Source organism: Lepidochelys kempii, chromosome 10 (genome assembly GCF_965140265.1).
Source record: "Lepidochelys kempii isolate rLepKem1 chromosome 10, rLepKem1.hap2, whole genome shotgun sequence".
NCBI lineage: Eukaryota > Metazoa > Chordata > Testudines > Cheloniidae > Lepidochelys > Lepidochelys kempii.
The window spans coordinates 59,770,020-59,797,926 of record NC_133265.1 but is presented as its reverse complement, the minus strand read 5'-3'; the positions used below and the strand labels follow the sequence as shown (position 1 = coordinate 59,797,926).

Genomic DNA, 27,907 nt, shown 5'->3' with positions numbered 1-27,907 from the left:
TCATGAATGCCTCTGTGTCTATCCAGCATTACAGATAGGACAGGCACACTCCAGAGTGAGGAAAGGTACTTAAGGATAATGACAGTACTTTGACCACACAAAAATTATGAGAGAGTAACTGCATCCTTGAGGGAGGGTTATTTTGGAGCAGTGGAAGGTTACAAGAAACAAAATAAAGGAAGGCCGGTATTGGAAGGAGGCATATAAAATAGGGAGTCACACCAGGAAGAGGAAGTGCTGGGAAGGTGAGAGAAAGGTCACTCAAGCTGGGGAAGGTGAGATTCCATGACGAGTGAGAAGTCACCCAGCGTGAGGCAGGGGAAACCATGCCTTCCTGGACACAGAAGTGCCCCCCCACCTCCAACTCCTAAGGGAGGAGTAACTTAGTGAAGAAAAATGCATGTAGGGTTTATTTTCTGTAAGAACTGTATTTATGTGCTTTATAAAGTAAAAAAGCAATAATACATTGGATTTGTGCAAAGCATCGTGTGTGTTTATATGCTTCACAATTATGATGAGCCTTGAGAAAGAGTTGAATTATAAACCAGAAGCTTCACACCTTGGAGGTGGAAGTTTTGGGAGAGGGTGTGTTGTTAGGTATGAGCAAGTGTCAAGAGTCACCCGAGAACCCATGCGCTTGGCAGCTGTACAGTGGGTTCCTTCTCTCAAAAGGGGGTGCCAGCTACTCTGCTCCCCAAGTGTGCCTACAGATCCCAAGATTGGGGCAGTGGCCAGACTCCATTCAGGCATTGGAGGCTTAAATCAAAGATCCAGGGACCCAGAGGCTTGAATTCCCCTCACAGTAGTTTGTTGGGTGGCTGAAAGGGGGCACCCAAACAGATCTCTGACAGCTTGAAAGAAGAGATAAATATGTGGACATAGGTATGGATTACAACTGATCATGCATGCCTAAAACACACAGAAGCAATGCACATTGTGGTACCAGTATAAATTCTGCTGCCTTCGTAGCACAGAAGACAGTTATCAGCTAGGTGTGGGGTTTTGTTTTTTTAAGGGTATAAGTCAAAAGCTTTAGTAAAAGAATAGTTTTGATGTCTCTCTTTTTCTCCTTCTGAAATATCGCAGATTGCTGGTATGTTTTCTTTTGTGCCTATTCTACAGATAACAGGTTGTTTTTGTCCTCCTCTAGGACATAGCCAACCAAGAGCACAAAAAACTGGAAGAACTAAAAATAGCAAACAAGAGACTGGAGAAGCAAAAAGGAGAGCTAATGACAGGTTTCAAGAAACAGTTAAAGTTAATTGACATTCTGAAGAGACAAAAGGTGAGTCTGTTAACCTAAAAGCTTAACAACATTCACTTTTATATATTGATAGAGTTGCACACTACAGGTTGCAAATGCTAATTGTGAAGATTACCATCAGTATTTTTCCTGCAGTAACATATTAACAGATCTGCATCCCGACAGTCTCCAATAAGTGGTATGTTTAGGCAATTTGGGTGGTTAAGCTTGCTGCTGTTATGGGGGTACAAGTAGCACTGCTGGCTTTCTCCTTTAACAAAAAATCCTGAAAACTGGACAGGTCATCTCTTGAATTGAATGTCTTGGCTTTTTGTCCCTGAATTGGAATGTGTTTAGTGCTGCTAAAAGCTGTATTGGGCAGTTCTGAGATCAGTGGCCTCTTCATTCACTGAGCGAATACAGCTTAAATAGGAGCAGCTTCCTCCTGCTGTCCTGACAATGCAGGGAATTCCTCTTAAATTGGGAATTATTTAAAAGAGAGCTTTGACATGTCAGCACCATGGCCTTTCAGTAATAACATGTTACCTTAATGCAACAATGTTCTGTCCTACATGAGCTATTTCAGAAATTGTGTGGTCTTCTGCAGATAACTTTGGTTATGTTTAGCCTCCTAATCTATGACAAGAACTTCAAAAAGCTTATGCAAAATAAACTTGATGTATTGCACTCACAGGGAAAGATAGTTTGGGTCATCCATACAATATTTGTATGCCAAATTTGGATGGGTACAATAGGAGGAAGTAGTGTGCAGGTCAGGAGGTGCGACCACCTTAGGAGTGAGAGAGAAGACATAAATGAAGCTAAATACTATCTGGAAAGAAGGGAGTTGCAATCTGCAGCAGTCAGCTTGCTTGGTGTTCAAAATGGTTGCCTTAGGGCCACATCTGGTTATCTCGCTAGATTTAGAGGACAAGCTCCCAGAGGAGAACATTTTGGAAAAGGCCTTATTTATAAAAAGGGATATGGGTGGAAGATCTCTTCAGCTTTCCAGAGCTGGAGTCTGGTGTATTACAGGAGTTATAACTGTTTTTTTGTTTTGAATGGATATGTTTATATATTAAAAATTCAGATCCCTTTTGGACATCAGCTGCTTCTTGTGCTTAATGTTTACCACATCAGACTAGTTCCCTAAGAACACAGTTATACTGAAGAAAATTTTTCTGCCAGCAGGAAAAAAAAGATTTCAATGGGACATTGATTTTGCAACTTTAAAAAATTAAAGATTTTTTTTTTCTAAGATTGTAATTTTCTCCTTTTTTAAAAAAAACAGTCTAAAATGTGGGGATGATAAAAATATTAACCTCTATAATATGATCTAAAACTTGCTCTCATCATACGCATTTAAGGGGCTTTTACAGGCTTCAAAATCTGCTGCCCTTTTGAGTGGTAGGTTGTGTTAATATGGAGTGTGAAAAAGCAAGGTCCTTATTTTTATGTTTTTACCACCATTTTCCCCTTTCAACCACACTGCTAGGAGTTTAAGTCACTATACTTATTGGTCATGAGAAGACAGCATTTCTGTAAACTATTGAGATTTTGGTAGTTTATGTAATGTACTTTATTATACCATACTTAGGGTCTAGTACAGTATCTTAAGTTAATTGTAGTACTGAAACTGCAGAGACAGACAGAACCTCTTCAATAGTTTGAAAAGTCATGAAGGCGTTGTTTAGTAACCAGTATTGGGCTCCAACTGTCTCTAAGGCAGTCTGCTTTAGTAACTTGCTTTTTTTAAAAAGAAAACTGATATGCAGATAGAATAGCAGCAGATTCTTCTGTTCTGAATAGTTCCTGTAGCAATCTTAACTGGTAAGTATTTTTAGACTGCTCAGAAGAAACATTGTGATCTTAACCATGAATTTAAAAGGTTCCTAGAAGTATAGAGCAGAGTTGAATGTTATGTTTTTGGAAAGACAATGATTCTCTTGTAAAAGCATGTCAGGTGTAGAGAAGTACATATAAGGAAAGGACCAGTGCTTAATTTGTAATGAAAGACAGAAAAAGCCAAAGCTTCCTTCAATAGTGCAACACACACAAAAAGAGAAATCACAATTTTTCTTAAAATAAAACAAAACCTATTTCATATTCCACTTCTATTTGCATTAAACTGTCTAGGCTACAAATAACATGATATAGGAAATGTGAAATCATCATCTCTTATTCCCCTTATTGGTTAACTAAATTACGTTAATCTTTTATAGATGCATATTGAAGCTGCTAAAATGCTCTCTTTCACTGAAGAAGAGTTTATGAAAGCTCTTGAGTGGGGAAATTCCTGATGCCGTGTTCAATGCCTCTGTTTGAAAATCAGTTCTGATTGTATGCTGTTTTAAAAGTATTAATACTTACCACATATGTCCAAATAGATAATTTTAATCAATTTTACCAGGATTAATTTTAGTTTAAAAGTTATAATAGGATAAACATTTTAATGTTTGATTGTAAATAGTTTTGTGTTGCAATATACTTTGAAATGTTATTCACCAAACAATGTAGCAAAGTGACTAAATGCTCTATATTCTCACTGACTGTAATGGGTTAGGCAAGTAGTAGGGAGAGAAGAACACATTGTATAAACATCTGTTTTGGTTACCAATTTTCTGTTTTCATACTGATTGTTTGAAACTGTAGTTGAGATAAGATGAAAAATACTGCTGTCCAAATAAAAGGTAATGTTTATATATCTCAGAAAACTAAAGTGATAGTTCAAAAACCTCATTAATGGGGAGGAAAATGCTTCTGGTTCATTTTACAACTTGGACATAAAAACATACATTTTATTGTAAAAATAGAAGTTTGGGAAATATGTAGGGACAATGTTTGTTGTCCATCCCTCCTTAGTAGATCTTCACAATCTTAGCTGGGTTGGAACATTAAATACGTTAGTGGATGGTGGTTGTCTTGATTTACAGAAGAGTTGATAACTTGCCTTAGCAATTAAATCTTGATGTCTGATAAAGCATACAAAAATTAGTTCACTAACATGGAAATATTGTTTAAAATTGCCTCTGATGACTAGAGGCAAGAGATCTGATGCCATAGCTTTATTTTTCAAAGTGATAAATATTGGCATAAAGTGTCAATGTAAAATGAAAATTTCTCAATTTTCAGCAATATTTAATAAGTTCAAATGTGTGTACTGAAATATTTGAAGGTGAATATGTTGGATGAAAATAACGATCATTCTTAGCATCATTCATTTAGTGTTGTATATATTACAGTCAAACCTAAAGGGCACAATCAGGAATGCAGGCCCCATAGTGCTAGGTGGTGTACAGATACTAAATGATGATTTTATAATCCTATTACAATAATCAAGAATAAATGGACCGGACTGACTATAGGTGAATCAGCTGTTCTATGTATGTTCAGAGTAATGACAGATACGCAGCAAGTTAGTGCTGTTTCCATCAACCATTATTAAATCTAAGTGGTTTCTCCTTCTGACACTGTAGCAATAAACTTGAAAAACAAACACTTAGAACTTTATTACTTAGGGAATGGAAGTGAGGATATAGATTTCATCTAATTGTTCTGTAATGTACATTTATTTGAAAGTGTTCTACAAGTTTTCATGCATTTAATTTTTCCGATTTAAAAAAATGCCTAGAAGAGATTTTGCACAGCCTCAAACCTCTGTGACCCAAAATATAGACTGCTTTTCATTTTAAACATTTTCTGGTAATATGAACTAGAAAGTGAAACTCAACAGTACTGTTTTCTTATTCCAAGTGAGTCAAACTATATAGAAAAGAAACAGCAAAATCAAAATTTAGACTGGCCTTTTTTAATCTAATGTAAATGCAGGACAGTCATCTTTAAATGACTTGTGTGCCATTTTTAAGATAATCATACAATCCATGCTGAAGTATGGCTCTGTGTCTACACGGATATCTGTAAATTTCCATAGATCAGCAAAGTCAGTAATGTGACATTTTTGTTTAACAACTTTTAAACATTTGCTTAATATAACTTTACATTAACATACATCTGCCACAGTGTCCTGTCAAGGGACTATCTATCTTTAAATCTAGTAATAAGCCTCAATCTCATTAACAAAAAACATGAAAGTAAATTTTTACCAATTAGTGTTATGCTGGAAGTATGCTTGTGCAGAACAAGGGAACTGTGTGTTTTTTTAAAAAAATAAATATGTGTATTCAGTAGCCTGGTTAATAATAACCTGCCTGCCCATAAGGAGTTAAAGCAGAGGAAGCTGTCAGGGGAAAACAGAAACTGAAACAATGGCAAAGACCAGTTACTGTCTGAGAGACTACAGGTTCTTGAGGAAACAATGGGAAAGTATTAATTGGGGAATACCCCTACCTGACTCCAGCAAGGCTGCCATGGTTTACTCTTCCCAAACCAACACCTAAGATATCGAAGACGATATTAAAACCTAAAATGCTGGCCTAAGGAAGAAGGGGTTGGGGGTACTCAGCAGCTGCCGATGGGGACTCCCTGAGAAGACAGACTGGAGCAAGCAGCCTGTCTCTCCCAACCCAGCAATAGAGAGAACTGTTCTGAAGTTTCTAAGGAAAGATATGGTATAGTTAAGACCCATCCATATATGCTTTTATTTTAACCCTTTGTTCTGTGTGTTGTTTACCTTTGGGTGTCTAAACAATGCTTTGTTTTGAAGAAGCTGTTTTTGATTCACTTTAATCAGCTGCTGTAAGAGAAGGGTTTTACAGGTTCTAAAGTGAATTAAGCTAAATCAAATTAAGGCCATTTTTATTCTGAATGAGTGTCAACAAAGGGATTTAGTGTAGTTTAACTAATCACTTCAAATTCACACCTTTAGTTAATTCAGATTATTTTTCCTGAGTGTCCCTGTATGGACAAAGCCCAACTGTGGATAAAACTGCATAGTACCACACAGAGAGGAGTGAAAGTAGTGAACCTGTCCCCTGGTGCACTCGAGGAAATAAAAGTTTTACTTGTCGTGTGGTTGTGACAATACTCCTTCATAAGCTAAGACATTTCCTAATGTAACTGAATTCCTATAATCTGTCCATGAATCAGTTTCTAAAGTGAATTCCCTTAGCAAGTTCATTTTATTATGCATGCATTGTTTGAAAAATACTGTAATAGCAAAATTTATTGATCCAAACTGACTACAACATTGACTTAAAAACTGTAGATCTTGTAACCATTTAGAAAAAGCTTAGTACTAAAGCGAGACCCTTTCTCATAACATTAAACAGGAATTTCTCACTATTAACAGCATGTAGAAATAAGATGACATCTAGTGGTATGCAACAAAACAAATTATGGGGAATTTCAGTTATCTTCTGAATACACGTCCTCTTTTCTCTTCTGATAAGCCTTCCTAAACTCTTCACCAAGCATATTAACATCCTCTTCATCTTTGAGTATTCCCTGCAATTAAAGAGAAAGGGGATTAAACATTGTGCATGTTATTTAGCTCCTGTATATTTGGCCCAAGAATACATACATTATTCTTGACTGTATCTTAGGAATGTATATGCAAGGCACTGTAGTAGAGTGCCTGTGGTACTATTATGAAATTTGAAAATAAAAAAATGAGTGAATAGGCTGTTCCTTTTGTAAAGAAGCACAATTTAGAGGTTGAATTTTATTTTAAACTGCTGTTAAGATGAGTCTTTAATAAGGAGGCTAAAAGTTATAAAAATCTTGCCTGATCGTTTTAGTTCTCAGTGGGGATGTGAAGTCAGTGAGGATAATGGCTTCTGCCATCACATAATAGGACAAGTATTATTTGTTTGTGATAGAGCTTATTACCAATGCAAGTGAGGATATGTACATAGCAGAAGTTATGCATGCACTAGCCTACTTTGAATCCAGCTAACAGAGGTAATAATAGCTGTGAAGACATCACAGCATGGGCTAGTGAAACGAGATGTCCAGGGTCCATGCGAGGCTTGTACTATCAGAACTGAAGGCCACACGGTGCTGTCTTTATTAGGATTACCTGTGCTAGCGCTGGATTCAATTTAGCTTTAGGCTAGCCTATACACAGCTTTTCCTGTGTAAACATACTGGGTATCTCTTGTAAGGGCCACAGCACAGAACCAACCTGCCGGATTTATAAAAATCCAGAAACTGCATTAAAGAGACATTGGTCAGGTCACATCTGACCACAAACTTACGTTCTGTTAAAGTCAGTTATTACACAAAACAAAAGCCATAATTAGAATTTGAAAAAACAAATTCACTTTAACGATTTGCAATCCCAAATGGCGAACCATTATGCTAGTGCAAGACGATCTGAAAATAAAAACAAACAAACAACTTTTAATGTCCCATGCTGAAAGAATTATGTGTTATATTCTAGTACTTATAACCTACACCTGCATTTTATCAGTTTAATGCAGTTCAAATTTTTTTTTTTATTTCCTTATGTGTTCTCCTAAGGTGCACAACTGGCAAGTAAAAGTCAATCCCTGCTGCAATTATTTCTGGAATTTGGGCGGGGGAAATTCCACTTATCTTAATGTCTGAAAGTTAAACTTTAAGACATCTTCCCTTCATAATAACTCACTTCAGGAGTAAAAAGAACAGGAGTACTTGTGGCACCTTAGAGATTAACAAATTTAGAGCATAAGCTTTTGTGGGCTATAGCCCATTTCTTCCGATGCTGTAGCCCACGAAAGCTTATGCTCTAATAAACTGGTTAGTCTCTAAGGTGCCACAAGTACTCTTTTTCTTTTTGCGGATACAGACTAACATGGCTGCTACTCTGAAACCTGTCACTTCAGGAGTATACAGCATATGTAAACAATACAATAGGTAAAGCTAAACCAACAAACCCAAAGAATGAAGGAAAGGAATGAATGCACACAGGAGATGTGCCTTCAACACCATGAGAAACACACAAATTCCCATCAGTTAATTAAAAAACCAAATGAAAAAAAGGCCTATCTGGCATATCTTGATGTAATTATTCCCTCTCTGTAAGAACCACCACATTAGCAAAGGGTTAGGTAGAATTCGGAAATTCAACCTTCTAAGGTTTACAAATTCACACCTGCGTGCTCTGAATTAGAATACAATTAATGAATAAATGTTAGGCGTCACATTTAACAGGGTATCTGCATATTTAGAAATATTACTGTAAATCCTATTTCTTCAAGTATCTGATTAACCCCTTCACTGTTGTAGTTACAAATGTCTTGTGTTCATTCTGAATGCAAGCTCTCTGATCATCTGTGTAGTCTAAAAGAACAGGCATACTCCTGTTCTTTTTGCAGATACAGATCAACACGGCTGCTACTCTGAAACCTGTGTAGTCTAAGACACTCATTATAATTATACTTCAACTACATTTCACAGTTCATTAATGTGAAGCAGTCCCTCCTTACCTTTTGAACTTTCAAACTGCTAGAATGAGGTTTGAGGTTCCTCTAAATACCTGAGTAATTTATTTCACTGCCACAGGTAAAGGGCTAGTTATCACGGAGACAGGGCCAGATTCACTGTTAGGATCCATTCCCTGTATACCTTCCAGCAGCAGAAAGCTATTGGAAATTGTGACTGGGAAATACCTTAAGTTAAGGGGGACTTTCTGGCTGATTTAGAGCTGATGTATAAGCCTCCAACTCCAGCCCTGCTTCTCCTGTCATAGGGGATATGTTGGAGGAGGGAGAAACATGGCTGAATGTTCTGCACTTCAGCAATTCTCTGCTTCCCAGGACTCAGCGAGATCATGAGAAGCAGACTCAGCACAGCCTGCAGGCTGCCTTTGCTTATGCTAAGAGCTGGGCAGCCCCTCCAACCTCCACACAACTACAGAAAGCCAAAATGAGTTTTTGCCTGTGCACCCCTCACACAGGCCTGCACTGAGTGCAGGAATGTAGCCGCAATATATTTTTTAAAAATTACATTAGTTACAGAAATTATCCTTGAAATAAAATAGTTAAGAGAAAACAGATTTATGGGATGAACATTTCAAGTATTAGGAGAAAATATAATTCACTTACTCTAGGAAGATACCCCAATAATTTAGTTGCATGTTCTTTAAGAAGTTTCTGTCTCTCTTCTTCAACAATTGCATGAATATTTCCTTGTCTTCTCTCTTCCAATTGCCTTTCTTCAAGTTCACGCTCCTACAGAAAACATCATGTCTTCATTACCCTTCTGTTTCTGTTTTATGAAAATTAATTTCAACCACATATATAAACTAGTAAAGAAAGTCTTTGTCAATAGAGCAAACCAAGGGCTTCCATTTTAATTGTTCAGCTTTTGCATCATCTTGCAAGAAAGTAACAAGTTTTTTGTTATGATTGTTGCTGAAACAACACAAATTCAACATTTAAACAGGAGGAGGAGGTGGCTGTGAAGGAGCAAATTATTGTTTAAATGCATAATTTTAATCATTAGAAAACCTGAGATGAGAAATTATAAGCCTCTGAAAGATAAGAGTTTAAGTTACTTTGCTGCTTACATGTTTACAAAAGTCCCTCTTTAAAGACTAATACATGAAGATACAATTCCCTGTGATCTAAAAGTGTTTTCAAACAAGATAAAGTGTGTCCAGCAAAAGAAACCGGAAAAGAAAATATACGTTCTCACACTGATAGACAGGAAAGTACACACATTAATCTACCACAAAGTACAGTTTATACATTGAAACCAACGCTCATAATTCTCAATGATTTCAAGGTCAATTCTTCTTAGTTTACAGGTAAGCTTTTTCCTCCCCAAATGCCAACCCTGGCTTCTTTCCTTCCAGTATATCAGTAATAAAGGTTCCACAGGCCAAACTGAATCCTCAGTAACATCCATACAACCCTGATTATCTTTAACAGGCTTGCACAGGTATAGCTGATTTGAAATTTAGTAAACAATTCTACTGATGTATAAAAAGGAACAGAACAGTACTAATGTGCAAAAAGCAAGAAACTCATCTTTGTTAATACAGTGAGCAAATGATACTGAATACACACGAGAAGCAGATCCACTGCATAAGAAAGTCATTTATACATAATCACTTTCAAAGTAAAATTGAACTTGTTAGACATTGCTTAGCACCTTTGACTATCATTTTAAAAAAAATTCAGATGAGGGAATCTCAGATAGCTACTGCAGGTGATATGTAATTGGATTTGTTTCATATATACAATGTTTGAGCAATTTATCTGTCAATTAAATCCTTTAATTCCTAATAATTTCCTTTAAGGAAATGTACATTCAGTATTGGTTTAAAGTCTAAATTGTAGTATGCTACACAGCCATGTACCCTTCAGTATTTAAAATAGTGTAATGGCCTTTGATAAATCAAAACTATGATGAAGTGCTAAGATTCTGGAGCGAACATATTTAAATGTCATTTTCAATAGATTGATTTTGTGTTTGTCACTTTTTGTGATAAGAGCCATTAAATCTGGTAATGAGTGTTTTAATTCCTATAGTAATGAGAGTTTAAATATGAAACAAATGTTTTACATTTAGTAATGATTTTGTATCTCTACCTACCTACAAGTATTTGAATATGTGTTTTAAGTCGAAGGAGAATGTTAAAATATCCAAGATAAGAAAGGTGCTTTTTGACTCCAAAGCTAATATACTGCTATTTAGTTGGATTAACATGTGATATGTCATCTACTTTAAACAGATATGAAAATTTTCCATACTGTGTATGTGAGTATAAATTAGAGTAATAACTTTCCCCCTTATATTTTACTCTACTACAGAAATAAGATTCAGTGAATCAGTTCACATACTTTTACTCCTAATTTTGTATGTAAAACATCTAGACTGATTACATTCCCCTTCTTTGAGTGTGAGCCAAGTAAGTGAACATTAACATGAATCTGCTTCCTTTCCTGTGCTATGATTCCTTTGGAAAGAGATGCTTAAATCTCAAAAGGGAATTTTGTAATTTAAATTTTTAAAATAAATTCTTTGGACTAAACCATCATTTTAAGACAACAGCATGTTCGATTTTTAAATTAATGCTGAATAAGTAATTAATTTAAAGTAATTAAATTAAAACTGAATAAGTAACCTAAAACACCACACTAAACCCTTGTTGTGGCAAGTATGCATGCTAGCATTGACCCCTGCAGAGTCTGTTGACTTCAACCGAGTTCCCTGTGTACACAGAGATGGACTAAACCATCATTTAAAGACAACAGCATGTTCGATTTTTAAATTAATGCTGAATAAGTAATTAAATAATTAATTTAAAGTAATTAAATTAAATTAATTCTGAATAAGTAACCTAAAACCCCACACTAAACCCCTGTTGTGGCAAGTATGTATGCTAGCATTGACCCCTGCAGAGTCTGTTGACTTCAACAGAGTTCCCTGTGTACATAGAGATCCAGGATAGTGGATCTACTTGCTGGATCAGGGCCTAAATTAATACATTCATTGAAAGTTTAGCCAAAATTAGGTGACTTTTCTCCCTGCAAAATAAAAAGCAAAAAGAATTCCCCATTCCTTGATTAAGGATATGGAAAGGAAAGCAGCAATCCTAACAAACTGCTGCAAATATTGTCTCATAATTTTAGTAAGCTTTAGATCATATCGAAATCTAGAGGAGAAAAAAAAAGAGAATCTCCTTACTTTGTCTGCAAGGAACTGTTTGTGACGCTCTTCAATAAGTTTTTCCACTGCCTTTCTGTGCTCAAGTTGTTTCATTCTTCGTTTCTGAGCATTCATCTGTTCAATGCGATCATCCTCTGCAAACTTCGCTAACATCTTCTGTCTGAAGGTCTCTTCTTCTTCTTGCAAAGCTTGTAGTACTATCTTCTTGAAGGCTAATTGTGCTTCATATGTTTGCCTTAACTCTAGACGCTGCCTAATTCTCTTCTCCATTTCTGCCTATAGAGAAAAGCCAACAAAATGCTAATACACTGCAAACACTGTGCACCATATCTACCCATACTTACATCTTTGTATCCTTGCATCCAGTCAAATACTGTCAACCAGTCTATGTTTAAACCCATAAGGAGGGGCTCAGGTAAGTATCTGAATTGAAATAAATAGTATATTCCTGGGGACCTACAAGATTCTCCCATTCTTCAAAAAGATTTTTACATTAGGATTTGCATTTGTTTATTGGGGCTGTCATTCCTAAAACCAGCAAGGATGGTATTAGGGAAAAAGTGTATACCGTAACTATACAGTGCAGGATAAGTGCCATAAAATGCTGACCCTTCTAATGCCTTCTCATTTAGCCACAGTAAACATGACTTAATGGAGGATCAAGCAAAGAAGTTGATATATTTTGCTATTTTGTCATGTGACATTTGAAAAACAACATCTGGGATAATCTTCTCTGGAACAATCTTTTGGATTATTTATTGTAACTGTGGTCTTCCAGAATAAATAAGTGCACTTCAGAATTATGTATAAGTGGTAGACATTCCATAGTCAAGACTGCAATGGTATTTCTATTATAATTCCACTATTGTCATATGCCCTCTCTAAATCCACAAAAGAATCTAAAACTGGTAGGTTAGGTCTGGGGCAAATGTAAAATTTTTCTACAAAGTGAATTGAACAAGCTACTCCTGAATGGCATCCTAAAAAAATTTATGTTAAGAACTCAAAGTCTGATTTTTTTTTTTTCGCACCACCATGTAGTGAAAAAAAACCAAGCTAGTAGCATGCACCAGACTCATCTATTTGTGATCTAGGGCACAAGTGCGAAGTCTAGTTGATTAAACCTGAATTTTCAAGTTATTGACATTTTCAAAGAGAATGGATCATTAGCTCCAACAAACTGTCATAAGAATATCTGAGACCTAAACTTTTTAAAAATAGTCTCCAGCTCTCTTCCATGCACAAGTAAACCTCAAAATGTAAACCAATTGCCAAAGAGGCTTGTCAGTGGCAAAAAGATTCTCTCTCCCCCACCCCCGAACTGAAGTCAGTTGAACAAGCTGTTCGTAAGTTAAGAACACATTTTTAAAAAAGGCAATGGCCACCACAGTTAGAAACTAACTTTTTTTTTTTTTTTGCCAGATCCTAGTTTGATAATGGAAGGGGATACAATTTAAATTAAGTTTATCCAGTGCATCTCACCCTAATTCCCCAATTCTTCAAGATACAGGATGCTTGTTGGGGCACCTCAGAAATCACAACGGACTCACTGAATTCCCTCACAACCACCCCCAAACTACCAACAGCCTCATTAGAGTTAGCAGATCCAAACAAGCTTAAATAGAAAGAGGAGTACTTGCTTTTTGCTGATACAGACTAATACGGCTACCACTCTGAAGCTTAAATAGGGATGTCAGCCCATGAACAATTCTAAAGGGGGATTGTTGAGGGAGAATTATACTAGGTGGATGGTGGGAGGGTGGTACTTGGCCCCAGAAGAGCATTCTAAGACTCTCAGGGAGAGGTTAACAGACCTGCTCACAAGTTTCCTAGGGTATGTCTACACTGTAGCTGGGAGCAAGCCTTCCAGCCCAAGCAGCATGAGTCTCTACCCAGGCTGGGAGGCTCACTCCCAGCTGAGTGCAGACATGCCTCTGGAGAGCTCTTGGGCTATCACCCAGATGGAGCATTACTCCAGGCATTTCCCAAGGTCTACAAGCAGCGATCCTGCAGAAGCATTGAAGGAAAGGAAAAAAGGAATGCCCTGAGATGTACTGCCTTCCATACCCATCTTACTTTCCCCATTATCCCCTACACCTCAATTTCCACAACAGCGGAATTCTCTTCCTGTGCATATCAAGAGGGGAGCAAGAGTGAGGCTCCATTTCTGCAGACTTCAAAGTCAGCTTGCCTGTCACCTTTCTGCTCTCCCCAGTGTCACATTAGGACTATATCAAATATTAATACATGTTCATACAAATAACCTTTAAGTTAATGTTAAGACTGGCAGTATATATCAATAGCTTAAGGATAAAATCCTTACAAGAACACTGAACAAATAAACCATTAAAAAGTCAAGAAATTCAACATTATAATTAAACACGAAAGAAACTTAAAACCCTTGAAAGTATGGAAATTCATATTAAAAGTAGCCAAACTGCTTTAAGTACTTGTTACCATCTTAAACTTGGAACCCAACTTTCAAATGCAATAAGCATAAACCTATATATAAGTCTTGTTTGCGAGATAGCAGCTGCCAAAGTCATGTCAGAATTGATGGTGTAGAAAAATGCAAGATGGTAATCATAACATCATTTTATAGTTTGATATTTTACAAATACTAGAGCTTCCACTTTGATGGATGCTGTTCAAATTCTTTCAGGATCAAACTTTTCTAAGCACTGATCCTGCACCAGTCATCAAAAGGAGTAAAACAACCTAAATTACAGAGTTGGCTAACTGAGTTTAGCTAGTGCTGTAAATACTTGGCAAGATACTTCATTATTGTATATACACTACTAAATATTCTTTTCTGTACTTCTTTGGGACTATGCCCCATTATGTCTCTGAATCTTCTGCAAGAAGTATGGCAACATCATTATCTTTTGCCTCCTATCCACACTGGTTTATCTGTGCCTGAACTATTAAGGTAACACAAAACACCACTTAAAGGAGCCCACTGCATGAAGGGCCAAATTCTCACATTAGATCCTTGTGCCAGCTCCCACTGGAACTCTTCAGTGGAAGACCCATGTGCATATCTAACAGGAAAATTTGGTCCTGGGAAAATTATTATACTTTATACTTATTGTTTTAACCACTTGCAAACACCTACCATCTCCCTTTTTCTATCTGCCTCAGCTTGTTCCTCAAGATATAGCTCTTGTCGCACTTGTTCCAGGTCTTCACGCTCCTGTTGCTCTCTTTCCAGATTCTGCGCAATCTATTAAAACACGAGTAAGAAACGTTTTTAAATGACATATCAGACATTTTGTAAGATTTCAAAGTTTTTAGTAGCTATTCTAATACCATGTTCTGGAGCTTTTGTTTTCTTTCCTCACTCGCTTGAGCTTTAGCCATCCGATCTTCTTCTCTTTGCTGCTGCATGTTGGCAAACTCCATTATTTTCCAATTTTCTGCTTCCATTTCTTCACGCTTCTTTCTCCTCCAAATAGCCTGTTCTTTTTTAAATTCTTCTATGTATTTCTGAGTTGCTCTCATTTTCTCTAACTTGAGTTGTCTTTCCCTATATGAAGGTACAAAAATGTAAATACCTAAATAATTCTTCTAAAAATTATACCTTGATTTTTATTAATATACTCTCACTCCTTGTAAATAACATATCCCCTTAGGGGAAAAAAAATAGGTGCCTAGTGTCCCAAAGACCCTCCCAATTGCTTATTATTGTACTCCATCTAAAAGAAGTTCTTATGCCATAAATACCTTTCTTCGGGTGGTTTAAGGCTATAAATAGCTACTCTACAGAACTTGGCACTGTGCCCAGGCATACGCCAACAGAGAGCAGATCATGTGGCACAGTTTAATATCACTGGCTGAGCTCTATTTTGGAGTTGTAAGCTCCAGGAAACATACTTTAAGAGCAGAAATGTTTCAGAAAGCAGAAACTCAATTGTCTTCCTGATTAACTTAAATCAGCCACCCAGAATAAAACCTCCTTCCCCTAGCCATTCCCAAGAGCCAAGCTGCCACATACAACAGTCTGGCTGGATAGGTGAGTCTGTGTCAGGTAGGCATGTGCAACCATGAAAGGTTGAAATCTGTGTTATGTAGCCATTTCTGGGGTAAAGAAAATCAAGGAAGTACTCCTTGAAATAAGCTGCAGACTTCACAACTGGTCAGCAACAGCACAACCTGACCTGGACGACGAAAGTACTTATGCCCAAATCAGGAAAAACACATGCTTCAATCCATTCCTATTCAGGAAAATACTTAAGGATGTGCTTAACTTAAAGCATGTGCTTAAGCACCTTTCCTGACTAGAGATGCTTTCCTGAATTGGGGCCACATTTTGTGAAATAAACATACACAAATTAGTTCATCTTATATGTGATCACATGAACATTTTTGCTAAAAAATACAAAACCAAAACCAACTAACATTTGGTCTTCCTCATAGATCTTCCTTACGATTTCATCAATCATGAGTTTTTCTTTTAGAAACTCCTCATAAGCATCCTGCTTCTTTTTTTCTTGTTCCTCAAGCTGTTTCTCCAGTTCTTGCTGATAAAGTATTTTCTCCTTATTTCTCCTCAGTTCTGCAGAACTCTCTTCCATTATCACCCTTTCCTGCTCTTCCTTCATCTTTTGTGATATTTCAGCATCACGTTTCTGTTGTTAAAAACATTGTAAGATTTTTCCCTCCTCTTACGAGTATAATCTGGAATGAAAAACTATAAAGTATATACAAGCAATCTTATAGCATCTTATTGTACCACAAAAATGAAGTGAATGTTTTTATCCTGAAAGATGACCTAAAAATATAATTACCAACGTGTGTTGAATTATCAGGTAAGGGATGAGCACATATTACCCCAGCACCTAAAAGAAGATATGTATGTAACACTATGCAGAACGCCTCTCACAGCCTAGCTATTGATGAATTCTGAAAGGTCACTGGAATATGGTGGCTTAGCTCTGCAGACCATCTTTAATGAAAATGTTTTCTTTCTAGCAAAATACATCAAAAGAAAAAGGTACTAATTTAGAATGATGACATAATCAAAGTTACCTGCCTGTTTGTCAGCATTATCACACACATTAACAGCATCCACAATTGTTTTCTGAAATTCTTTAAATATACATTTAATAGCAATAAAATACCAATACTTTAAATAGCAATAAAATACCAGTGTATTTCTAAAATCACCACACTAACCACCCACTGTAAAAATGCACTGTTGCTGTTTGCTATAGCTTAATTCTGGGAAGGGATCATATTGCAAAAGAAGAGACTGTGTTAAACATTTAAAATAATTTGATATTATATTTCACCATTCAATTTAATTAACTATTGCTCTGATTGTTGCTATAAACTAAGCTTCTTTGCTATGGTCAAATACTATCAACTAATTAGCCTTTCATAACAAAATAAGATCTACAACAAATTATTAGACCCTTAACTCTAATGACATTTGAGATAAATCAGCTTCACAATTAGGCTAACTTTAAGGGAGACACTTTCAGCATAGTTGCTTATTTTCAGCTGTTGCTGAGAATGAGGAGGATGAACCTGCTCCAACTTAAGTGAAAGACAAAACAGGCTGATTTCAATGACAGCTGGATCAGTCTCTTACTTTCCATGCACCACAATGATTATTCAGCCTCTTAACTCAATTTTGAATTTGTACACAGTGGTAAATACAAGCCTGCATATTTGACTTGCTGGCTAATTAGCAGCAATGAAAAATAGGAATGAAGACTTTATCATATACAAAAAGGTTTAAATTCTAGTTGTTACAGTACCTAGTCTAGAAATCAAAATAATTCCTGTCATTATGTAAAAATAAATATTTTAGTCATTGGTGTTTACGCTATCAAAAGTCAACAGCATAGTTCCTACCAAAGCGCTCTCTTCCAGTCATCTCTAATTCATCATGGCTTCTGACCCAGGGAGTCTCTGTAAGCCTCCTGGGCTGCACACTCATGGAAGCAGTACTCTTTTTAAGGCATAGAATCATCATACCAAACCATCAGAAAATGCCACATAATGTCAAAGTTGGCATTACATCCGGGCTGCTCTTCTTCACACAGAGACATACTTTCATATGGGAATCAGGCTCTTGGGAATAACATAAGGAAATATACTTAACAAGCTAAGTGTGTTCCCTTATGTTCTAGCATGGGGTGGGTGAATCAGCCAGGCTATTTTAACTGACAATTTTAATGGAGAAGACAGAAAGAGGGAATTTCCTGCATTTGTGTCAGAATGCTATCTGTAACAGATGGCAGAAGTGCCCCCCCCCTCATTTCTAGCCACTAGGGTGGGGGAGGTAGTGCTCAAACCTGGCAGGTAATTTCTCCTCTTCCCCACAATGTCACAATATCTCCTCACCCAACAAGGCTACCAATTAAGTTACTGACTGGAATAACTCCAGCAGGGTGGAAAGAAATAGAAAATTTGATTGAAGACATGGAGTAGGAGTGTGCAGGCAATGTGGAACTGAGTTAAATCCCAATACACTACTGCCGACCCAGAGCTGCTCTACAACCCCCAGGAGAATATAAGAATTTGGAGGTTGTCCTGATGCAGAGCACTGTGTCTCCTGAATACATCCACAAACAAACAGCAGACTGCTCAGGGTGCAAAGAGGCAAAACAGTTTTGTAAGACTTGAATTCAGGAAAGTGTCCCTATTCACAAGTGCATTTAAACACATACTTATGTCCCATTGACTTTAGGGGAACTTACGCACGTGCTTTAAAAAGTGACTTTCCTGAATTGGGACCTATGAGTTTTCTAAGACATTTGAACATACAATTCCTCTTTACTGGAATTCAATTAGTTTTCTTCAGGAAATCATTTCACATTTTTATTATAATAGACCAAAAGTCTTTAATACTATTCTATTTTTCTTCTAGGATGAGGTTATTTAACACAATAAATGGACCTTTGTTTAGTGAAAGTCAGAAAAACAAATTACCATTTTCTCATATCTTATAGCTTCTTTTTCAGCAATCTGGGCAGCCCTTTCCTTATTCATATAAGCAGATTTCAGTTTCTTCTCTAATTCTCGAAGTTCAAGACTGCAAAAACAATTTTTTTTGTCAATGAGAATGAAAAAAATTGAAGTTAATTGAGTTGCAGGAATGTAAACTGCGCGAAAAATTTGGCCCATTACATAATACGTAAATCAGAGGCCAGATCAAGTGTTGGAGAGCTGAGATGACATAGCACTGGACATGAAGTCAGAAATGGACCAGCAGCTGAACTCAAATTAAAACTGAAATAAGGGGATAGAATGGTTTTAAAATAAAACTATATTGAGAACTGTACATTTTTTTCCAATATTTATGACAACCTACAACAGTTTGCAGATGGTGAGCTACTAAAGCAACTGCTGCTTCACTTTATTATTGCTGTTTCCACATTATTTAACTGTACTAAGTGTCAAGTATTAAAGGACATCAGCATTAATTAAGAACCAACTAAGAAATGTAAAAAGAAATCATGCAGTTGGGCACCTGTTTAGATGTGCATGATAGTTTACAGATATTTAGTTAAAATTAGAAAAAATAATTAAAATAGGTATGTTTCACATGTAAAAAGAATAGTACAGAAAGAGAATGTCTAAGAAACATAGGCAAGATAGAAAAGAAGATGGAGAGTTGATGAGAAATACTTTAAGACTTTTCCAGGAAAGACGGAAGAAGTCTATGCTAGATGGTGGAAAGAAGAGAGACAAAAGATCTGTGTGGAGGATTTTTAAAAATGGGGGAAATCCTGGCCCTATCTAAGTCAATGGCAAAATTTCCACTGACTTCAGATGGACCAGGATTTCACTCATGGAATGCAAATTTAAAGTGAAGCTTGAAATGAAGACAAATTATTTGAGGATGGAGTTATGATTTTTTGTACATACTGGAGTTTGGAGAGGTAGGATTTGAAGAGCCATAGAGATAAGCGATACCACAGTCAAGCAAGACAAATGGAAAGCATAATGAGGAGCTGGTATCAATGGTCTTTTGTTTACCGCAAAGTTATAAAAGGCTATTCTAAAACCTTTTTCATAGAGGCCAACTTGAAGCTAGAGTGATCACTGACAGAACAATCACTAAGCTTCTTTCCCTAACTAATATACAGTATTCAAGGATTAACCTGGATTCCTACTTATCTTGACTTTAAATTGCTGCATAAACTGGTAGTATCTTTTTAATTCTATCTAATCTCCTCAATGTCAATGTCATTTAATAATCTACTGACATGATATCCACTTGCTATTTTGTAACTAGCAGCTGTAAAAATCATTAATGCTCTGTCCTCCTCATTGAAATAGCTAGCCATTGTTCCTCATCATAATTTTGATGTAGGCTAGAAATGAGCTGGTGAACACAGAAGATGGTGCATGCTTGGACTATTATTGGAGATATGTAATTCAAGCATTGCACTACATGACCAGCTGCCACTTTTGAAGTTATATGGGAAACTGTACGAATGCTTAAAAAAACCCAACAAGCTCTGGTATTCCATGTCATTCTGTCTTTAATTTTATCAAGCATACCCCCCCCAAAAAGAAAAACCACTTTTCTTGGACAAGGTTTTGTGAAAGGTATCATTGACAAAGCCCTGGCTGGGATGATTTAGTTGGTGTTGGTCCTGCTTGGAGCAGGGGGTTGGACTAGATGACCTCCTGAGGTCCCTTCCAGCCCTGATATTCTGTGATTCTATGATTGAATGAGAGGAAAAGTATTCGTTCAGTAAGGTTTGAACTGGTTCTTATTTTAACCATATTAACATTCTTAAGCACATGAGTAATTAAAAAATAATTTAAATATTGTGTTTCTAAAACTGATGTGGCTATTCCATTTTAAAAGGAAACTTATCCCTCTGTTAAAGGAGTAGAAAAACTAAACTAATTTTAAGGGACAAATTCTTCCCCTAGTGCAACTCTTATTGATGTCAATGCTTATTTGTATACTCATGTTTGAAAGCAAAATTTGGCCCTAAAAATCTTCAGTTTCTAACAAATCAGAATATTTAAAAAATATCTTTCTTACTAACTTTTTAAAAATTGACGTGAATGACTTAAAATCTGTGCTTTAAATGCTTTAAATTTATGAAAAATCGGCACTGCTGAAACCACACACAGAATTTTGTCTAGTCTGTTAACACCAATAGTATGTTAATAAGGAGTTAATGTTACAGTCAGGGCTTGTAATTTTCCATGATTCCATAGCTGTGCCAGAGCATGACAGATTTCAGGACTGATCATGAAAACTGTCAGTTGTCAAACGTCTTCCCGCACTCGTCTTCCCACACTCCACTTGCCTCTTTTTCTTTGAGCGGGGGGAGCAATTAACTTTAAAAAGATTTTTAAAATGGGCCAAAGAGTAGCAGCCATGAAAGAGTCAGAAAAAAGAGACAAGAGAGAGTGAGAGGGAAAGAAATAGAAACTTCATTGAAATTGACCAGAATTGTAAATAATGAAAGTCTGTCACTCTGCTATCCCAACTGACTTCTCATTCCAGATTAGATTTAAACTCCTTGCCTGCTAGAATCCACCAAATTCTATCTTGCCTCCATCTCATCTCTTGCCACTGTGTTGCTTGGGGTCTCTGATTCTCTGATTCTGCTTCCTTCTTTGTCCTCTTTGTATCCTCCCCACACACAACTGTTTTCTCTCCCTTCCACCTGTGTCTGAAATGTCCTCCCCAATTTTGTATGCTTTGCAATCTTCCTATTCTTTTAATCCCTCCTCAAAACCCACCTCCTCTCCACAGTTTCTCCAAAAATGAACCACCTTCCCTTACCAATCTAACATACATACATTAGTCTTAAAAAAAAGAAACCAGGCATGATGTCCCTTTCAAAAACTAACAGGCTCATAATCTTAGGGCATGTCTTCACTGGCAACGTTAAAGTGCTGCCGGGGCAGTGCTTTAACATGGCTTGTGTAGTCATGGCACAGCACTCGGAGAGAGCTCTCCCAAGCGCTCTAAAAAGCCCACCTCCACAAAGATGCACTGTTTACACTGGCAAATTACATCACTGAAACTTGCAGCGCTCGGGGGCTGGGGGGGGGAGGGGGAAGTGTTTTTTCACATCCCTGAGTTAGAAAGTTGCAGCACTGTAAGGTGCCAGTGTAGACAAGCCCTTAGTTTATTTAAACTTCCCTCCCTTGCCTGAGGGCACCTTTCACTGCATCCTATCCTGTGGCATCTGAATTAGGGCTCAACCCCAGTTGTAAAACAAAATAATAAATGGAAATTATTCCATTACTTCAATATAAATAAATAGGTTTTGAAATACAATTTTCAAAATTCAGCATGAATCAGTTTTACAGTACTGGAATTTTATTTATGAATTAAAAATGAGATTACTGTATTTATTCTATGTTTTAAAATACCTGTTCTCTCTTATTTGCTGCCTCATTTTTTCATCTTTAAGTTTTTCATAGTTTAATCTTGCCAACTCAGTTGCCAGTCTTTCTTCCTGCTCCAGCTGCAGCTCTTTCAGTTTTTTGTTTTCTTCTGCCTGACCAGAGCAAATAATTTCTGTAACAGTTTCCCCCGCAGACATTTCATACACTCATTCTCTTAAACAGATTGATAATAAGAATATTCAATTATAAAAGTCAATTAAAAACAAGATTTGGAAAGGACATAAATGTTCACACTTTGGAGCATAAACCAACCTCTAAGTGTTGAGACTGGGAGAAAACTTTCCCTTGGGACAAGTTACACCATAACTGCCTCCTTGCAGGGTTTCTTCCTCTGAAATAATTAGGGCTGGAAAATGTCTGGGACAGGATGATGGATCATGGTTTGATCCACCACAGCAATTTGCATCGAGCTGTACTTGTTTTTCAATTAACAAGCCATGTTCTTTCCTTGTGTGCTGTTACTGTGCTAGAATGTGATCCATACGAATTTAAATATAATGCATGTTATAAAGCATGGCATGGGTGCATTAATATATATTGAGGATGAGGGACATGCCATAAAACCTATAGTAACATTCAGAAGATTACTGTTTTGAAGGTAGACAATGCAATCATAATAGAAATTTCTTATAAATATAGGACAGGTAAGGAATAAAGCAAATTAATCTGGACATTTGGAAAAGAAAGAACCATTTGAAAATGGAATAGTTTACTTTCTTCGGGGATCTATCACTGCAATTACTCTGGAACAGGTTAAATAATGCTTCTGATCACATCTATTACAGTTAAACATGATATATTGTGTTAATGTACAACTGTAAATATATACATACACACGCTTTGGATGGCTCTAGTGTACAATATGTATTTATAATGTACAGCTTTAAAGAATACCTTTCTCTAGACTAAATGCTATGTTCATATATATCTTTTGTCTTCAGTGAACAAAATTACACTATGATATTCATATAGCCTGTTAGTCTGTCCATGTTAGCATTTTGAAACTCTTACATATAAACGCAATGAAAACTATAAGAAGCCCTGCAAATTACTCACTCTGCTATGTTGCCTGTAACACTAGCTAAATAATAGTAGGTTTGGGAACTTTTAGACATTGATTATTTTACGCATATTTTTTATCCTTCACTCCAACCCTTTATATGTTGCATGTCATCTTAGGTTGTGAATTTTCCCAAGCCAGAACAGTATCTTCATGTGCGTATGTGTGAACAGCAACTAGCATATGTGATAGACACCACAGGAACACAAATAAGTACTCACTTTTTGAATAGCTTCCTCCATCTGCCTTTCATACTCTTCATCTTTCAGCAATCTTGAGAGTCGCTTCTGATCAACCCGTTCCTCAGCTTCCAACATCACCTCCAATTGCCTGATTCTCTCCACCTTTTTTTCATGTGCCAATTGGAGGAGATCTTTGTAATACAACTCCCTCATCTTTTTCTGATTCAGCTGGGCAGCATTCAGCTGGGGAGGCCTCATCGACTCCTGCGTGGGGAAAAAAGGAAGAGTTTTGTAACGGAGCGCCCTCTGGAGACTCATGACAGAATAATCTAGATTTCAGAGTAGCAGCCGTGTTCGTCTGTATTCGCAAAAAGAAAAGGAGTACTTGTGGCACCTTAGAGACTAACCAATTTATTTGAGCATAAGCTTTCGTGAGCTACAGCTCACTTCATCGGATGCATACTGTGGAAACTGCAGAAGACATGCATCCGATGAAGTGAGCTGTAGCTCACGAAAGCTTATGCTCAAATAAATTGGTTAGTCTCTAAGGTGCCACAAGTCCTCCTTTTCTTTTTGAGAATAATCTAGGTTCAAATTCTCCTTCACTTACCGCACAATCCGATTTATCGCAATATTTATAACGACACATAATTACCTCAAATGCCATCACCGGGAGTGAATGAGGTAGGCAATGCACACAATGCAGCAGGCATGAAGCGGCAGCCTTCCGCCCCATCCCGCTCGGCCCAGGGCCTCGCCGCTCGCCCCTACCCTCCCATCCCGCTCGGCCCAGAGCCTCGCCGCTCCTCCACACGGGTCACTGCTAACTCACCATCCTCTCACAGGCAAAGGGACCGCCCGGCGAGGAGCAACCGCTAACGGACTTTAGCGCCCTACGGCCTGGAGCCCTGGTCGGCCTCTCCCCTCCCCGCCCCGCCCCAAACCTGTAGCGCCCGCGCGCCGTTTGGGAACCGAACCCGTTGCTCTGGTAACAAGCGGCGGCTCCAGCACCACCTACTCGAAATCCGCGCTCCGATTGGACAAGCGGGCGGCCCAACGCCGCTCAGCCTTCTAGAGACAGAATGCGCCATCGCTAAGCAACCGCCCTTTCCGGCGTTGGCAATCAGGCAATAGGATCGTTCCGTGCAAGGGACCTCGCAGCGAGGGGCCAGCGCCACAGATCTCTACAGCAACGGGCCGGAGCCTGATCCCCGCTGCACCGGCCCCTATAGAAAATGCGGGAAGGGCTGACCGCAGGGCCTAGCAGAGTAGGGCCTTGATGAGGCCTCGAGCCCTGGCCGCACTACAAATACCGAATAGAAAACGGGGGCTGGCCCCGCCAGGGCGGCCGTAGGAGCGGGGCCCTCTCGCAGGTCCTCCTGCAGACAGGTGGGGCAGAGTGTTGCTGTGGGAAAGGAGATGCCATTCTGGGTCCTCGGCCAGTGGTGCGCAAACTAGGGGGGGTGTGAAGAAACTTTAGACTGTCAACCTTTTAAAAAACAAACGTACAAATAAAAGAACAGGCTGGCTTATTTTAAACAATTTTCATAAGTACAGTAGGCCTATTATGCCTTTAAAATTAATTTGGAAACTCACCAATTTAAAAACTCATTTAATGATTAACAATTGATATTAAAAACAAATTGGCAACATATAATAATAATAAGCGAGAGCCCAAGACCTCTTGAATGTGTCAGATGCTCCGAATGATTAGTCTTAGTCTCTAAGGTGCCACAAGTACTCATTAGTCTGATCTCTGCAAAAAGAAAATGAGTACAAGACTAATGAGTACTTGTGGCACCTTAGAGACTAACAAATTTATTTGAGCATAAGCTTTCGTGAGCTACAGCTCACTTCATCGGATGCTTATGCTCAAATAAATGTGTTAGTCTCTAAGGTGCCACAAGTACTCCTTTTTGCGAATACAGACTAACACCGCTGCTACTCTGAAATCTTACCTCTGTGTTTCCACTCCACCTTCCAGTTTCAGATTACAGGTAATGCAAAAAAACCCAAAACAGTTTCAGATTACAAATAATGGAAGCGAGGGGGACAACAACAAATTATGTGAATGGTAAACAGGGGGGAGGGACACGACTGGAAAAGTTTGCACACCACTGTCTTAGACAGCGAGGGAACATTGCTCTGTTAATGCGCATGAAAGTGGCTAACTGCAGCCATAAGCATTCATAATAACCATCAGATTTACTAAGGACCTCTTCATTTTTACAAACATTTGTGTAACAATGAATATCCAGTTGCCTCCTATTCAACAATTACCAGAGTGATCCCCACTGAGGTCAGCTCTTTCTGTCTAGTAAAGGCATGGCCCTAACTTCAACGAAAAATGTTTTAGCTCTGTCCTCACAAAAGTAGCTGCCCCAGTACTTTTCAGTGAGGACATATGGTGGTTTTCTACAAATATCTATCTTCTAGCATCTTTAGAATTTAGCATCTATGGAACCTATATTTATGCAACTCTCATGTAGTCCCCAAAATCACATTCAGGACTCATGATACAGATAGGAGTAGGTTTTAGATACATCATGACGACATTTCCTTCCTGCAATTTTTTCCAGATTACAGATATTTAGCTCATAGGCTTTACTACACTGAGGAAATGTCTTCCAAAATTCAAATAAACTGATAGAAGCAGAAGTGTAAACAAAAATGAACATACCCATTTTTAACCCAGATCCAGTTTAGTTACATCTGCTGAAGCGTAGTTGAAGGAATAGAAGTAGTACAGAAAGAAGACAGTTTGTAAGATGGAAAATAGATGTCAGAGTTAGGACACAACAGTACCAACTCAAAAGGACTTCGAAAATCATATTGTATTAAGGAAAATTATTATTTGTATTTTAAGCATTTTTACACTCCATTGCTATAGTGCAGTGTGTCTGAGAACCAAAACAACAACAAAGCAGAAACATGTAGGCTAAATACAGTACATGATAGTAAGGAAATGGTTTCCATAGAAACAATACTCCCAGAATATCCTGCTGCTCATGTGACAGTGGTTTGGACAAGGAGGAGAGCAAAAGTGGATTGTACCTCTTTATCTTTAATGAGCTCTGGTGAAAAAAAGGAAGTTGAAGGCTCATTTACGAAAATATTTCATCCCAGTTTCCTGTCTTTTCAGTCTTATTAGTATATTTAGATTTATAGAAATGCTTTAAAAAAGAGCACTCATCCACAGGACTGTCCTAGGATTTATGGGGCCCTATGCAGTATTATTAAACTGGTGCCCCTATGCCCGATGGCAGCCCAGGCTCACAGACTGGGGGAGGGACGACGAGGGATGACGCAGCAAAGGATATTGAGCCTCACGGCAGCGGATAATCATAATTCCCCAAAGAGACCCCCGTACCCTCTACCTCATGCAGAATTCGCGGTGCTGACACATTAGGCTCTGTGAATACAACCCCTGCCTAAGGAGACTGCAGTGTGCACTGGGTGTGCGGGAACCAACCTGCTCTTATCTGCTGTCATGGGTGGTGGGTGAAGCAGATGCTTGTGGAGGCTAGCTCCCCAGCCCACCTGTGGCTCTGCCCATACTCCACCTCTGCTCTGCCCCAGGCCCCGCCCACTCTGTGCCCAGGCCCCGCCCTCTCCCTCCTCTCTTCCCCCCTGATCACTCCTTTCCAGCCAAATCCCTGAACCCAAATGAAGCAAATGACATTTGAAAAAAACACTTCTGCAATTTCTTTCCAAAGAAAATGGAGCATGTTTTCCACTGCATGCCAGAAAGTGAAGACGGGACATGCAGAAGGTACCTAATTAAAAGCACTAAACTTGGGAATAAAAAATGTCAGTCACGGGTTTTTTGATGTACCCTGAAGTTTGTCAGAGATTTATTTGCAAAAACTTTGTAGTAAGGGCAAGTCAGCTGTTCTGCTGAATACAACATTAAATATTATGGAATTCAGGATGCAGTTCTTCTCTGTTTTACATTTTCTTAAATCAGTATTTCTAAGCTGATTTTATATTTTAAATGTACTCTTAAGCCTTCATAAAGTAATCATTCCAGATTACGACATAATTAACTCATTGAAACAAAGCCATTTTAAATTAATCAGTCACAGAGGTTTAGTGTGTTCATAACAATGTTCATTGCTTTTAGAAAAAGGGAACAAAAAGAAAAGGAGTACTTGTGGCACCTTAGAGACGAATCAATTTATTTGAGCATAAGCTTTCGTGAGCTACAGCTCAAAGTGAACTTTAGCTCACGAAAGCTTATGCTCAACTAAATTGGTTAGTCTCTAAGGTGCCACAAGTACTCCTTTTCTTTTTGCGAATACAGACTAACACAGCTGTTACTCTGAAAAAAGGGAACACTAATTTACTTTGTGTGATCTCCATAACAATAGACATGTTTATGAAATGTCACCAACTCTAAAAAATATGTTTCCAAAGATTTTAGGCATAACAAAGGATTTTATATCTTACTAAGGTACTGATTTTGTG

The 27,907-nt window shown here is 37.8% G+C and overlaps 2 protein-coding genes across 8 annotated transcripts in view; one reads left to right on the top strand and one right to left on the bottom strand.

The window, feature by feature from the left end:
* TEX9 (testis expressed 9) overlaps positions 1-3,962 on the top strand; it is a 39,271-nt gene extending 35,309 nt beyond the window's left edge. For all 6 annotated transcript variants that reach the window (XM_073303789.1, XM_073303784.1, XM_073303787.1 and 3 more), the window contains 2 exons: positions 1,151-1,285; positions 3,466-3,962. In XM_073303789.1, coding sequence (XP_073159890.1) covers positions 1,151-1,285; positions 3,466-3,543 — 213 coding nt within the window. In that variant the 3' untranslated portion in view covers positions 3,544-3,962. The remainder of the gene's footprint in view (positions 1-1,150; positions 1,286-3,465) is intronic.
* An 831-nt stretch (positions 3,963-4,793) lies between these two features.
* MNS1 (meiosis specific nuclear structural 1) lies at positions 4,794-24,399 on the bottom strand. 2 transcript variants are annotated; one of them, XM_073303783.1, is made up of 10 exons: positions 24,273-24,399; positions 23,480-23,704; positions 22,163-22,290; positions 18,740-18,842; positions 16,199-16,428; positions 15,110-15,326; positions 14,916-15,023; positions 11,819-12,076; positions 9,229-9,354; positions 4,794-6,646 (listed from the first exon to the last, which is right to left on the bottom strand). In XM_073303783.1, exons 1-10 carry the CDS (start codon positions 24,273-24,275, stop codon positions 6,548-6,550), a joined length of 1,497 nt encoding a protein of 498 aa, XP_073159884.1. In that variant the 5' UTR covers positions 24,276-24,399; the 3' UTR covers positions 4,794-6,547. The 2 variants fall into 2 exon arrangements, with proteins under 2 accessions (XP_073159884.1, XP_073159883.1); XM_073303782.1 differs by lacking the exon at positions 24,273-24,399 and adding an exon at positions 24,096-24,220.
* Positions 24,400-27,907: the final 3,508 nt, after the last annotated feature.